Source organism: the organism of the source record quoted next, unplaced genomic scaffold (genome assembly GCF_019419815.1).
Source record: "Pyrus x bretschneideri cultivar Hongxiangsu unplaced genomic scaffold, Pyrus_bretschneideri_v1 Contig206, whole genome shotgun sequence".
NCBI lineage: Eukaryota > Viridiplantae > Streptophyta > Magnoliopsida > Rosales > Rosaceae > Pyrus > Pyrus x bretschneideri.
The window spans coordinates 40,484-56,645 of NW_025999509.1; the positions used below are offsets into that span (position 1 = coordinate 40,484).

Below are 16,162 nucleotides of genomic sequence, written 5' to 3' on the forward strand. Positions count from 1 at the left end.
GTTCCAAGAAGAGGAAGATCTAGCTAACGAGATTGATCGTTTAGGTTCAAGCCATAAATGTTATACCTGGACCAATCGTCGACTTCACCGAGCAGGACTGAGGAAGTAGACTTTCCCCATGACGACGCCTTGGTGATTTCTGCTCAATTTGCCTACGCCATCATTGAAAGAATTATGGTGGACAATGGTAGCTCAGTTAATATCTTACAACTATCAGTTATCCAGAAGATGGGCTTAGAAAGAACGATTAAACATAAAGTAGAGGTCTTGACCGGATTCAACAGACTTACCTCAACTATCATTGGCATAATCATGCTCGACGTAGCCAACCTTCCGGTTGTCTCATCACAGACCTTCATGATTGTTAGCGATGCATCTCCCTATACCGGGATATTAAGACAACCTTGCCTAGTGAAGATTGGAGCTGTGACCTCGATCGAGCATCAGAAGATTCGATTTTGCATCCCGGGAAGAGTAATCAGAGAGATCAAAGGCAACCAAGACATGTCTCAGCGATACATTGTACAAGTTCTCAATGAGTCAAAGAAGAATTCTTTCACCCGAGCAGTAGCAATTGAAGTGGAGAAAAACGATTCTACCTTCGCTAAACAGCAATCACAGTAGGTGGGTTAGGAAGATGGCTTCATGGTCGACAATGCCCTGGCAAATGAATCAGGATGGAAACCTGAAGAGGACACCGAACACATCATTCTTGACCCTTACCAGCCATAGAAGACAGCTAGGATTGGTTCATGTTTGAGCCTGACAGAGAAGGAAGAACTCATGGTTTTCCTTAGGGAAAATTGTGACATTCTCACATTGTCACCCTCTGACATCCTCGTATTGATCTAGCGATAGATTATCATAAGCTGCATGTCGACCCTACTGCCAATCCTATAATCTAGAAAATATGACATTTCGCACCCGAGCCAATAGCGATTATTGAGACGGAGATCGACAAGTTACTGGAGGCCAAATTCTTTGAGGAAGTGGATCACTTAGTATAGCTGGCCAAAGTCGTGTGAGTGATGAAAAAAAGAAGGGCAAATGGAGAGTATGCGTGGATTACACCAACATCCGGGAACCAGTCGCTCAGCTTCTTGGACGCATATTCAGGCTACAATCAGATTGCCTTGCACGAGCCTGAAAAGGAAAAAATCGCATTTGTGATCGAGTAAGGCATATATTGTTACAAAGTCATGCCCTTTGGCCTCATGAATGCATGAGCAACCTACTAATGACTCGTAAACACAATGTTCAAGAAGCAAATTGGAGTAACCATGGAGGTTTATGTTAACGATATCATGGTGAAAGGCAAGTAACGGTCAGACCACATCGGCAACTTGGCAAAGACTTTTAACATCATCCGAGGGTACAAAATAAAGCTCAACCTAACCAAGTGCATTTTCGGCGTCTCTTTAGGGCGATTTTTGGGGTACCTTGTAACCCAGCGAGGAATTGAAGCTAATCCAAGGAAAATCAGAGTAATCTTGGACATGAAGTCTCCCACAACTCTGAAGGAGATCCAAAGTCTGACAGGACGAGCAGCTACAGTCTATTGTTTCATCTCACGATCCACCGACCGATGCAAGCCTTTCTTTAAGGTAATAAAAAAGGTGCAGAGAAACAAATGGGATGATGAGTAAGAGAAAACATTTCAAGACCTGAAGCAGACGTTACCTCCACTATTATCGAAGCCGAAAACAGCGAAGAACCTGTATATCTTTCTGGCGGTATCATATGTAACAGTGAGCTCTACCTCATATGAGAAGAGCTGGGGGCCTAATTGCCAGCATTTAATACATCCAAATCTTTCCTCAATGTGAAAACCAAATACCCAAGGATTGAAAAGCTAATTTTGTCACTAGTTGTTGCAGCTTGGAAGCTCAGACCTTACTTTCAGGGGCATCCGGTTATCATCTTGACCTAGTACCCACTGCGATTAGTTTTGTATAGTCCAGACGCTTCTTAATAAGTGATAAAGTGGGCATTAGAACTTGGCCAATACGGTTTAGCATACCAACCCCGCTTGGCAAAAAAGGCCCAGGCTGTAAACACAAAAATTTTGTAACCAATGAAACGAGAACACGTGTACAAAGTAGATTTGTATTGATGAATTTGTAGGGTTACAATCTCTGTTTAAAATTTTCCTCTGATTCAGTCTTCAAATTTAATGTAGCTGCGTAGGTTTTTGAACCAAGGGTCGCGATGACTTGATCTAGGATGAACGATTGAACAATTGCTTCAAGTTTTGAGCTTGTAACAATGCGTGGAAAGTCTTCACCTCTAGGTATGTGTATGACCTACAACAAAGGTGATGTTAATGTGGGATTTTGTTGATTCAAGGGTCTTGGAGACTTGATCTTAAATTGAACATCATTACAAGTTTTAAGCTTGCAACAAAGTCCTGAAAGAATCGACACAAGTGCTTGTTGATTCTTTAAGGGAATGCTTAGGCTGTGGTCAAAAGAAAGCTTCGGCTTTGGTTGTACGTTCTTCGAAGAGAGCTTTGGTAGTGTATTAGTCTTCAAAGATTTGGCAAATGTTCTCATTTTGTGAGAATTTCGGCCCTTCCATGTAGAAATTGTCAACCTTTATGCTTGTTTGAGGACCTTGTATTTATAGACTTCTCAAAGCTTGCCTTTGGATGAGTTTGGCTTTGATTTATGTGTTGATTTGTCCATGGGAGAATTTAGGCATGTTTTATGTCTTAATTTCAGCCATTTTCCCTTGCTTGGCCGAAATTAGGGCTTTCTTCCTATTTTGCAAGAAATCTTCAATTCTTGTTTGTTTTGTGAAGATGCTTCAGGTTTCATTTCGGGTTTGGGAGCAATTTGGGCCCCTTGCCGATTTTAAGGCGATTTCTTCCCCTTTGCCACATTTGAGGTATGCTTTTGAGCTTCCTTTGCTTGATTTGTGCCAATGTCACTGATGACTTGTCCATTTGTGATGAGTCATATGCCACATGGAGCTTTGTGATGCATCGTTTGCAAGCAACGAAATTTACAAGTCTAAAAATGCCCCCACTTCAAGGCGCGTTGTAGGTATGTACTTGTCACATGTAGGAAACGAGTTTTGAAGTCATGCAATGTGAATGTTCTAACTTAAGGGTTGTTGAGACTTGATCTTGAATGAGGTTGCTTTTTCAAGGGCCAACGAAACATTTCTTCAAGGGCCGTTGAGGCATAGAGGCTTGAAAATGGATAAATCGGCACATACTTATTGTGCATATTGATTTTCCATAATTTTTTGACAAAATACATTTGGTGTATTTTGAGGCTTGGATTTTTTTCCTTGTGGGTGTGGGAAAAGTGCTTTTTCCTTCCTTAAGTAGGAGCCTCATTCAATTTTGGTAATGAGGGTGATTTCCTTCAAGGTTTTGGAAAACTTTGGTGATTTCCTTCAAGGTTTTGGAAAGCTTTGGTGATTGATAGGAGCATATTTAGGCAACTTAGTTGGCTTGTTCTTGTGCATTTACGTTGTTATTTCTTAGTTCTTTAAGTCTTTTAAGTTATTTTCGTATGTTTTCAGGTTCTAAGGGCTAAAGGAGCAAAGAAGTGCATTTTGGAGCCTTTTGGAGCACTTTTGGGCTAAGGATGGATAGCTTATGCTTGGAGCCAAAGTGTTGGACGAAATTGAAGGCCTTGTATGCACTTTAGGACACAATACAAAGGGCCTAGCCCACTCTAACACCATTGCCGTAGCCTTCCCCCTCCATCACCACTAATTCCAGCTATCTTCCACACCTTTCCCACTTCATCATTCAGCCGCATGCTCTCCCATTCATTCACTCTTTAATCATTAAGCCACATGCACTCTTCATCATTCAGCCACCATCCCTTTTTCCCATCTTTTGCCGCAGCTATCCCCCTCCATTCCAGCCATTACCCACCTTCCTACAACTTTGCCGCAGCCTTCCCACCATTCCCCACTCCATTCTTGCTTTCCACCAACCTAGCCGCACCCTTTAATCACTCCCTAGCTGTCATTCATCATTCAGCCACATGCATTCCCTCTTTAATCATTGACCCTAGTTGTCACTCCCATTTCTCTCTCATTAATCCTTTTCAGCCGCAACTCCCATGAGGATTCTCCCATAAACCATCAGCCACATTCATCCCAAAAAACCCCAATCTGCACTCTAGAAACACAACCAGCAGCACCACCTTCTTCCACCCTCTTTGCCGAGTTCTCCACCACCTTCCAACCATCAAACAATCATCCACACCTTGCCGCAGCCTTTCCAGCATTTTCCCCTCCATTCCACACCTCCACACACTTTCCACAACCCTTGCCGCACCACCTAACTTCCCTAAATCCATCCCCAACCCAAAATAACATCCACAATCATCACACACCATCTCTGCCGCAGCAAGGAGAAGAAGAAAGAGGAGCCTAGACGCGCAGAAATTCAAGTGGATTCGTTAGGCGTTCTAGGTGTAATCAATCCTTTGTTCGTTATGTTTAAATTCAATTTTATTTCTCTTTCTGTGAACATGAGAGGCTAAATCCCTAGTTAGCTAGGGGGTGATTCGAAACCATGTTTATGCTTGCAATATGAATTGATTACCTTTGGTTGGAATTTCATGAGTTGTGGATTCAATTTGTTTAACTGTTTGATTGATAACTTATTTATGTATGTTTATTGAGAGTGCACGCTTAATTTTCATGCATGAATATGACGCTAGAATATAAGTGAGTTTCACCTAATAGTTATGATCTTATATTCACAAGTAGTGGAGGTTGCTTATAAACAATCGCGTTAAATGAATTCTTGGCACTAGTTTCATGCTCATCATAGTAACGAATGCCTCGTCAACACTTATAGTTTTCATGATGCTTAATGATCTTTGATTGTATCTTTATTGTGCTTTTCACGTAAAGGACTTTTGGAGAATGTTTTGAATTGCGTTGCGCTAATCCATCCAATTCATTAACTTAAGGAGAACTTGACGGTTAATTTAAGCGGACCTAATTAACCCGGGGTGTTGAGTTTCATATCGAAAGACCAACTGAAAATCATTTTGTATGCAAGTGTAACATGTGTGGAGAAGAACCTTCTAGCTAGCATTCATCCATATTTTCATCACATTCGTATTTAAAATCTGCCCTTAATTACAGTCTGTGCATTTAGTTTAATTTAGTCAAAACCTCAATCCCCCTTTACTTTAGTGTCCAATTTAGTTAGAAAGTGTCTTAGTTTGTGTTTCTAAGTGTTTTGATTCATTTTATTACCCAATTTCGTCCAAAGTAGTCAAAGTGCTCAAAACTGCCCCGAAAGTGTTTTTAAGGCAGTTTTGAGTGTTTTGGGTGCTGTTTGAGTCTTTTGGTTTGTTTTAGTGTTTCAAGTGTTTAGTTTTGCATTCTTTGAGTCTAGTTTAGTGTTTTAAACTTTATTTTACATTTTTGAGTCAGTTTCCAAGTGATTTTGCAATCCCTCCTAATCCCCGGTTAAGAACGATCCCTACTTATACATATACTACAATTGTCACAAGAGGGTTTTAATTTGTGTGCTTATTTAGTTTGCATCAGTGATTTCCTTCAAGGTTTTGGAAAGCTTTAATGCTTGTCCTTGGGTAAGTAAGATTTGCATTTTTTTTTCCTTTCCATTTTTTTTTTTTTTTTTTGGGGCCAAGGAAGGTGTTTTCCCGATTCATTTGGGAAACTTGAATACTGGTCCTTGCCTTGGAGGGATTTCCTTTTGTATTTTGGCAAGGAGAGGTACTTTCCTCTGATGTTTTTGGAAATTTGAAGCATTTTTCCTTTTTTTTTTTCTTTTGTTTTCTAAGCTGATTTTTGTTGCCAAAAAAACAAAAAAAAACATTTTTTTTTCCCTTTATTGCCATGCATAAGCATTGCCTTTTTTGCTTCATTCTTGTAGCTGGAATATGCTTCGTTCTTTTGATTTTCCTTTTGCTATTTGGTATGTATTTCCCTTATAGCATAAAGAAGCAATTGACCCTTATTTATACGATAGTTGGGTGTGTGTTTTGTGACATACCACTATTATCGTGCACTGCCTCTGCACTTGTTAAGTGCTTGCTGCTGCTTAGTGCTGTGGGTTTTGTTGCTTAGAGCCATGCCATTTGCTACTTGGTGCTTGTTGCAGTGCGTCACTTTTTATCGCGTGGTGCTGTGCAAAAGACTGCAGTGAGGTTACGCTGTGTAATGCCTTTTGGTCGCAGTTTCCCTCGGTGGTGACGTTGTCGTGCAGTGCAAGAAACTGCTTGTATAATTACTACAGGGTTACGTAGTGCGATTACATAGCATTTTGGTTTTCTTTGCTACTGTAGAGTGCTTTGATGGACCATCCTATAGCCACCCTCTTTGCTGTGCTGTTCAAGCTTTGTGGCTTGTTTCCTTTTGTTGTTCTAACTCTGTCATCATCATCCTTCAACGCTCTTGAGGTTTGTCTTGCATGTCTTTTGCTTTAGTGAAGCAATGTTTTTCTTCTTGCCGCCCTACTCTTATGCTTATGTTGCCTGGTTTGTTTTGTTGAAGCCATGGTATTTTTTAAGTGCTTTAAGAGCAATACCATCACCATTCTTGTGAAGGAAAGCGATTTGCAAAATAGGGGAACCATGTTGAAGCTTTGTGCACTATTGACTAGCCCTAAGGCGTTTGTTCTTCACGCGAATGAAAACTCAATGCATATCAAGTCGTGGTCTTCTAAAGTGTCTGGGGAAATGACAAATTTTGGTTGACCAAATATGAAGAAAAATGCGTGTACATTGAGAATTCTTATCTTGAATCCTTCGCACCATGTTCGTGACAATCTACCGATTTTGTTTGAGTTTCTTGGCGATCGCATCAGTAGTGAAGCTATGATTTGGAATAACACCTTATCGACTACTGGAGGAGTCGTTTTTGCTGAGTTTTATTGGGAGTGGCTTGAAGATGTCTTGAGCCGATCCAAAGATGTGCTTACTAACGTGGGCCTTTATCATGCCGTATATGCATTGTTTGGTTATGATTGTCATCTTTCCGTCCTTCATACATTCTTTAAGCATTGGTGTTCAGCGACCAACACACTTCACACAGCTCAAGGGGAGATGTCAATTTCACTTTGGGATCTCCACAAGATAAGAGGTTTGCCAATCCATGGTAAGTTTTATGACGAGGTTGTTCCTAGCGTGGAGGAATTTTCTCATCGTAATAGCCAAGGATTGCCTACGAGTTGCCACTATTTGTTTTGGGCATATCGCAAGCTTTCCCAAGAGCTTCAGGGTAAGTCAGGCATGAAGATATCTTCATGGATCTGATTTTGGTATTAGGGTGCCATGAAGTACAAGAAGCCTTTAAAGAAAAGTGACCACAACAAGACAACCAAGCCAAAGGGAGACTTAAATCCGTCATGTGCCATTGGTTCAGCTGAGTGCCGTGCTCCTACTGCGTTGAAAATGTTTGATAAACTTGGCATAGTTTCAAAGCATGCAGAATAATCTTACCTAGCCTCTTTCTTAGCTTGTTGGCTTTGTAAGTCTGTTTTCCCCAAGGATGATGTCAAGTTTATCTGTCCTGGAGTCTTTAAAGTGGTTAGCAAGATGGTTGTAGGTGAATCATTTAGCCTCACCATTCTGATCTTAGCCAATATTTATGATGGCTTGAGTATTATTTCAAACTATGCGAACATTGAGGATTATGTTGCTACACTCCTCTACCAATATGTGTACAGTTGGTGGGGTGAGTATTTTAGCACTCATTTTTCTTCGTCAACTTCAGACAAGTCAAGGCCTTCTTCGTCAACTTCAACCAAGCAGGGGCCTTTGATGATAAAGTACTCTGGCATGCTTTCTGCAAAAAGCCTTGATGATTTGCAAGCGCAAGCGTTGTTTAGCAGTTGTGAAGGCTTATGAATAGATCATTTGGCAAGGGTTGCCTAGGCGCGGGGAGGCCTCATAGATGATTCACACCTTCATTTCTTAGACTTGTATTATCTTACAAGTTTTTGCTCAGGGTATGTTTCTTTACAGCAAGGAGACTAATGTATTGTTCAGTCGTATAGTCCTCACCATTTCAACAGGTAGTTTGGAGTTGTCCATCATGTGCCAGGAAAGTTGAAGGAAAATGCATAGTCAGAATCCTTGCAAGTCATGTATATGCATTGAGGATCTTGTACCTGTGCATGCACAAGTGATTCTATCACCCTGCCGGCCAAGGAAGAGTTCAAGAGTAATCCAGTGACCTGTGCCTATGTAGGTTGGTGGTCAAAGTTACACCATGAAGACTTGGGGATGACAATTGGCACCAATTCTTCTCATTCATGCAATGATGTGCCGAGAGATGGTTGTTCTGCGGTTCCTATGCAGCTGGCACCTTTTGATTGTACGAGCACTACTCTTTTGCAAGATGGACCTGCGACCTTAGCTCTTAAATGCCTGTGTTTGTCTTCTTAGCATTTGGATGCTTCTAAAAAGGCGGATGACAAAGTTGACTTGCACAAAGATGAACTTATTTTGCAGCAGTGCCGACAAGTTTTGAACAAGTGACCACTTGAAGGTGCTCAGGATGATAGTGATGTCAATTTTCATCATAAGAAGAAGAAAGTATTGAGGCTTCCTCAATTTGATGGCCATGCTTTACTTAAGAAAGATGTATGTATTTCCTTCTTTCTTGTGATTTCTTATGCTTTCATTGTTTAGCTTTTGTTTCTAACATCTTTCTTTGTCTTCTTTAGGTTAGGCCCTCTTGTTCATTTGATTTGGTGAACATGGGCATTCATTCTTTTATGGAAATACTATTTGGAAGTAGTTTACCTATGGATGAGGAGATTAGATACCCATCTGGTGCATAGCTTATTACAAATTCGTCAAGTTGCCCAACTTTGCTGTGTGTAGGTGAAGGAATACAAGAGCCTATCATGCGTCCAACGCCTTTTCCAGCTAGCTCCAAGATCATTCTTAGAGGGCCGAACCTTAGTGGCACTAAGCAGCTTATCCATCGCATCAAACTTAGTGCGGCCATGGATATCAAGAGCCACATTGAGAAGAGGATTTCAAAGTGCCTAGTGGAGGACCTTGCGTTTCTCGAGGAGGACTTGTGAAAGCTTGTTTCTACGATTAACAACCTTAACGTTGATTCCTCGCTCTTGAAAGTCAAGATTGCTGAATTTATGGCCGCCTCAATAGAGTATTCTTCCTGGCATGTTATTTCCTTAAAGAAGTTAAGTCCAGAGGTTAGAGCTCAACAACTTGTGACAATAGACTTATCAACTACCCAAGTTCGATCTTCTCAGCTGTAGACATCGAAATTTCAGTGAAATAAATGTTAACCAATACAACACTTATTTCACCTATATCATTCCCTCACTTCACCAACAACCTCCACTCATTTCACCTACATCATCCATTTACCTTACCTACAACCTCTACTCATTTCACCTACATCATCCACTTACTTCACCTACAACCTCCACTCACTTCACCTACAACCTCCACTCACTTCACCTACATCATCCACTCACTTCACCAAAAAAATGAATGGTGGTGATTCACTCTCAAAGCCTATAAATAGGCTTCTCCATCAAGAGGAATAGACAGACACCGACACCAATTCACAAATACATTTCTCTACTCCCAAAATGGAAGAGAATACTCCCCACAAAACACCAATTCACAAATACATTTCTCTACTCCCAAAATGGAAGAGAATACTCCCCACACATCCAAAATCCTTGAAGCTTTGAAACTCTAAAGCTCTCAAGCATCCAACCCCCAAATTCCCAAGAATCCCGAAGAATGGAGAAAGCACTCTTCATTCTTCGTCAAATCCTCCTTCAAGATCAAGCCCCGACGGCCCTTGAAGAACTTCCACCAACTCAAGATCAAGCCCCGACAGCCCTTGAAGAAAGTGTTCATCGTTCATCCTAAGATCAAGCCCCAACGGCCCTTTGGATCAACAGCACAAACAAATCCACACATCTATTTTTCAAGATCAAGCCCACAAAAGCCCTTGAAGATCCTTGAAGATTCATTCATCAACTGTTCATCCTTAGATCAACAACTCATCCACAACACACGAAAACCTTGAAGCCTTAAAGTTCTAAAGCTCTCAAGAAAATCCCGAAGGATCAAGAAAGCACTCTTCGTTCTTCGTCAAATCCTTCTTCAAGATCAAGCCCCAACAGCCCTTGAAGAACTCCCACCAATTCAAGATCAAGCCCCGACGACCCCTTGAAGAAAGTGTTCATCATTCATCATCCGTTCATCCTAAGATCAAGCCCCAACGGCCCTTTGGATCAACAACCTCAACAAACCCATACACCCATTCTTTAAGATCAAGCCTAACGCCCCTTGAAGATCCATTCATCAACTGTTCATCCTTAGATCAAGCCCCGATGGCCCCTTGGATCAACAAACAAATCCACACATCTATTCTTCAAGATCAAGCCCAAAAGCCCTTGAAGAAAACCAACTGTTCATTCAAGATCAAGCCTCGACGGCCCTTGAAGAAAACCAACCGTTCTTCAAGATCAAGCCCAAAAGCCCTTGAAGATCCGCTCATCCATCAACATTCAAGATCAAGCCCTGAAGGCCCTTGAAGAAACTTCCATCAACCTTCAAGATCAAAGCCACGAAGGCCCTTGAAGAAACTTACAACTGTTCATCTAAGATCAAGCCTCGACGGCCCTTGGATCAACAAATCTACATCTTACGGAGATCGAATCAGAGGACCAAATTTGAGAGATCGTAACCCCAAAATCATTAAACACACAAAAATATTATTTTGTACACGTTATTCTTGTCTTTTGTTTTCAGGAATTTTTCGCGTTCACATCAGCAAACTGCTTCATAAAGTTATCAAGTCACAAAGACTTCTTTAGCTTCTGTTTAGGCACGTCTAGAAGCATTGGCGTGTGAGCGAGTGTAGTTGGAAATCGAAGCATCACGACTTCAAGGTGTTCTCTAGGAGTAGGAAACTATACTTTCTCAGCATCAAAAGGTGATTTCACGCCTAGAGTAAGAGAAATGAGTGGCCATGGAAGTGCCCACCTCATCCTCTATCAATGTGGAGACTTTGAAGACTTTGGAATGCTTGTTTGAAGATTGTCGTTGTAGTTTTAGGGACATAGCTTTCAAGTAGTGTCTTCTATTCTTTGTACTTTAAGCCTTCTTTGTTTTTTTGCTCATTTTGTAATATGGCTTTGTAGCTGAATTCTTCCTCTAAAAAAATAAAATATTCACATTCTTGAATTTGCTCTTTATTCTTTAAAGTATTTATGTTTTTGTTGATGATGTGACTATACTTGAAGTTTTGAAGTTTCAAGTTGCCTACATACCATTAGTTGAGGAGAGATCAAGTCATGGCATAGTTCAAAGGAATGATGGATTGCTTTTGATAGTTTTGACGTTGATTTTTTTCTGTTTTTCCCTACACAATTTATGCTCTTGCGGGCCAGGAGTGTTGGGTGTTGCATTTTAAGCTCGTTTAAACAAGGAGCATTGGGTGTCGCCTTTTAAGCTCATGTGAACAATGAGCATTGTGCCCTATGCAATTTAGGCTCATGCAGGCGAGGAGCAATGCTTGTTTGGTTTAGGGGTAGTAATGCTTCAAGAATCTGCCATTGATGGGGCCGATCTTTAAGCTATCCTCCGCCATGATTAGTAGGCGCTATTAGTGTAGTGATAGGAGCTTTTTTACGACTTAGTTAGCTTGTTTTCTTGCATTTAATTAGCTAAACTATGTTAATTATAGTGTTTAAAGTTATTTTCGTGCAATTTCAGGTTTTAGTGTCAAAGAATGCAAAAAGAAGCAATTTGGAGCATTCTAGAGCATTTTTGGGCCAAGATTGGATAGTGCAAGCATGGAGGCATGAGGATGGACGAATTTGACAGGCTTTAATTCAGTTAGGGAGTTGCAAGGGGGCCTAAAAACCTGATTTCTAGAAGGCTACATTAGAGCCACATGCACTTCCATCCTTTTATCCATTGCAGCCACATGCAATTCCAACCTAATCCACATGCATTCATCATCATAACCTAGCTGTCATTCCACTTCATTGCACATGCATCTTCAAATAAATCAGCCATTCCACATGCTATTTCAGCCACATGCATTCCCCTTTTGCATTTCCAGCTTTCCAACAAGTTCCTAGCTGTCATATTCCCTCTTTTTTCACCTATAAATAAACATCCATTGCAGCCACAAGGGGGGGGGAGTCATTCATTCAAAAATTCATTCATTCAAACACACATCCACACAAGCCTTGGCCGTGCCTTATTCCACCATTCCATCCATTGCAGAAATTCAACCATCACACCATCCTTCCATTTCGACCACTCCCCAAACCATTCACATCATCAAACTATCCTTAGACCTTGTGCCACAATAAAGAGGAAGAGAAGAGGGCCTAAACGTTCATACAATTCAAGTTTGAGTTGTTGGAATGTTTAGGTATTTCTTTGATTTCAATGTTTAATTTCAATTCTCTTTGTTTTGTACGTATGAGGAACTAAACCCCCCCCTTGGCTAGGGGGGGGATTCGAAATATATGTTTATGCTTGCAATATGATTTGATTACTTCTAATTACATTTCATAAGTTATGAATTCAATTTGTTTAACTGTTTGATTGATAACTTATTTATGTATGTTTATTGAGAGTGCACGCTTAATTTTCATGCATGAATATGACGCTAGAATATAAGTGAGTTTCACCTAATAGTTATGAACTTATATTCACAAGTAGTGGAGGTTGCTTATAAACAATCGCGTTAAGTAAATTCTTGGCATAAGTTTCATGCAATTCATAGTAACGAATGCCCCATCAACACTTATAATTTTCATAGAGCATAATGATCTCTCATTGTATCTCTTCTATGCATTCATGTTGAGAACCATTGGAGAATGATTTGAATTGTCGCATGCATCATCCAATTCAATAACATAAGGAAAATTTGAGAGTTAATTAGTGCATCACGGTTAACTTGGGGTGTTGAGAATTCATGGTTTATTGAAAAGCAATTAGAAATCATTTTATATGCAAGTATAACATGTGTGGAGATGAACCCCTTAGCTAGCCATCCCATCCATTCAATTCCATCACATTCATCTTTACAATCTGTTTTTATTTCCAAGTTCTGTTTTAATTTCAAATTCATCCAAAACCAATCCCTCTTTACTTTATTGTCCAAATTAGTTAGAAAGTGTCTTAGTTTGTGTTTATAAGTGTTTTGATTCAATTTGTTGCACAAATTCGTCCAAATTCACCAAGGTGCTCAAAACTGCCCAGAAAGTGTTTTTAAGGCAGTTTTGAGTGTTTTGGGTGATGTTTGAGTCTTTTGGTTTGTTTTAGTGTTTTAAAGTTTAGTTTTGCATTCTTCGAGTTTAGTATAGTGTGTTAAACTTGTTTTTATGTTTTTGAGTCAAATCCAAGTGATTTTGCAATCCCTCCTAATCCCCGGCCTAGAACGATCCCTACTTACATAATTACTACAATTGATAAAAAGAGGGTTTAATTTGTGTGCGTATAAATTCTCGCATCAAATTTTGGCGCCGTTGCCGGGGATTAGCAAATTTGCTAATCCCTTGGATTGTTCGTTTCTGTTATGTATTTTAGTTTTAGTTTTTGATTTGTGTTTTTTTTGTTGAATTCAAGTACTAGAGAAGCACAACATGGCACTTGATAATGCTTATCTATTGTCACAGCTCATGGAAGGGTCCCAAATGCAAAGCGTTGATATATTTGATCTTCAATCAAGGAATAACGTGTTTTCCAATACTTACAATTTAGATTGGAGTGATCATTCAAACTCTATATGGTGGGAACCTCAGCATGTTCAAGAAGAAGGATATTGGCAGCCATATGAGGAGTTCTATTCAAAACCTATGCACCCACCACAACCTCATATTCAATATGCCCAACCAAACTCAAGTTCGTCAATAGATTATAATCAAAAGCTTAATGAATTAATTTTTTTGGTGCAGGGCTCACAAAATCAAGCCAATGAGGCTCAACAAGGAGAATATTGGCAGCCATATGAGGAGTTCTATTCAACGCCTATGCAGCCACCACAACCTGCCCAAAGCAATGAAATCCAAACTCAAGAAAAATCAATGCAAAATCAAGACAAAAGGTTGGACCACTTGGAAAAGCAAATTGGGCAGATAGCGGAGTTTGTAGGACAATTTTGCGACCAAGGCAAACTCCCTAGTTCAACCATTGTAAATCCGAAGGAAGGATTTGAAACCACCAAAGCTATCATGTTAAGAAGTGGCAAGGAGGTTGGAACGGACCCTCAACCATCAAAATCAAATCACAAGGAGGATGAAAGATTGCAATTTGAGGAAGAGGAACACACCCAACACACGGCAAGGGAGGAAACACCTTTGCCGGAGGCACCTATTGCTCCTACGCCATCTAATTCAAGTAAGGTTGTTCCAAATTTAATTAGTGGTAACCCCATTCCACCTAATGTCCCTATTTCTTGTAGATTCATGACTTCCAAGGAAGAAGAAAGTGAAAAAGACATCTTGGAAAGTCTTCCAAAGGTGCAAAGTATGGAATATCAAGAATTCATCAAAGAGGACGTTCTTGAGATAAATAACCCCAAAGAAGTTGAATTTTATGACAAAGGACAAGGAACAATCCTCACACATAGTCTGTCCAAGGGCAAGGTTCTTGAAATATTCAAAGAAGATGTGTTTATTCTTGAGTTTATGTTGGAGCACACAGGTAAGCCACCTCCCCGAATTTCAATTTTGTTTTATACTAATATGTTGTTAATGATCCAGGCACCCACTCTAGAATTTAAACCATTACCGGATCATCTCAAGTATCACCCCCCATTCAAAGATCAATTCCATGTCGTGGGTCCTAAGTGAGAAAAGAAGTTCTTCGTCCGGCTGCAAGACGTAAAAGAAAGCGCTACTTGGGAGGCAACCCAATACACTGAATAAAACAAAATATGAAAAAAAAAAAAAAAACATGGCAGAAAGATGGAGCCTTCACAAAGGTTGTGTACGTGAAGCCCCACTACGTGGCAACACTCTCGGAGCAGAAGGCATCGGAGCAAGAGGCATCGGAGCGGAAGGCATCAGAGCAGGAGGCATCAGAGATAGAGCATTCGAGGCCTCAATACTTGGCGGAACGCTGGATGACCCAGGAAAAAGGTGCCTCTGGAAGAAAGACGCAAGCCTTTGACGGTCACTTTGCATTCGACCTTGAGATTCTTGCATCTCATCAAGCTTCCTCTTCATGCCTGTCGAATAATTATTGGCAAGCACGTGCAAACTTCTATTCTCGTGCTTAAGCTGTTTAATCTCCTGCTTGAGATTTTCCACCTCTGCCATCAATGATTCAACCTGACGGGAGCGAGCAAGCAGGCGTTGGCCCATGTTGGACACAGAGCCCGCGCACTGAACACTGAGAGCTAGGGACTCTTGAACGGCCAAACATCGGACCGTCCTGAAAGCAGCTGACTATCTTTGGGAATGAGGAGGTTCCGAGCTACTATCGTAGCTGTTGTTGCATCCGTCATCACAGAGTCTTCACCTGTAAGAGGGCCATGAGAAGATAAGAAAGACGGGCACCATACCTTACCCTGACGCGGTGCGACCGGATCACTGCTGAGACTCAAATCTAAGCAAATGTTCGATGGGTTAGATGAGTTAGCCATTTTTCAAGAAGTTAAAAGAGAAGGGTTGGAAGGAGTAAAATCTCGACGGGCCGGAGACGATTTTCACAGATGGGCAATATTCAAAATGTGCATGTTAGAGGTGATTGATCACCTCTATAAAAGGAGCGGCGACACACTGATCAATTCAGAATTGAAGAGACACCACTCTTCAAAGCCGGATTTTCCTGCGTTAAGTTCGCCAGCTCTTCAGACGCAATCTCGGCTTTTCAGATAAAGCGTGCAACTTTGTCAAAAGATTTCTGACAAAGTTGAAGATGCGTGGAGGCCGAGAAAGCAGCTACACACTTTTGCCGACAAACGTGGGTGACAAAAGCCGAAATCCCGGCTTTTCAGGAAACGTGTGCAACTTTGTCCAAAGCTCCCAGCTTTTCAGAAGACGCGTGGAGGACATTGCCGCATCCGCACTGCCACTTGCCATTACAATTCCTATATACATCAACATTCATAGCAAGGCATACACCCAAAAATGCATGACTTACCTTCTCGGCCGAGAATGTAACTGCAACCAACCCTCTCAAACATGCTC

At 40.8% G+C, this 16,162-nt stretch overlaps 1 protein-coding gene across 1 annotated transcript; it reads left to right on the forward strand.

The window, feature by feature from the left end:
- Positions 1-57: 57 nt before the first annotated feature.
- Positions 58-624, forward strand: LOC103927377. The gene has a single exon (XM_009336293.2). The coding sequence runs from the start codon at positions 58-60 to the stop codon at positions 622-624; it is 567 nt and encodes a 188-aa protein (XP_009334568.2).
- The last annotated feature ends 15,538 nt before the right edge of the window (positions 625-16,162 follow it).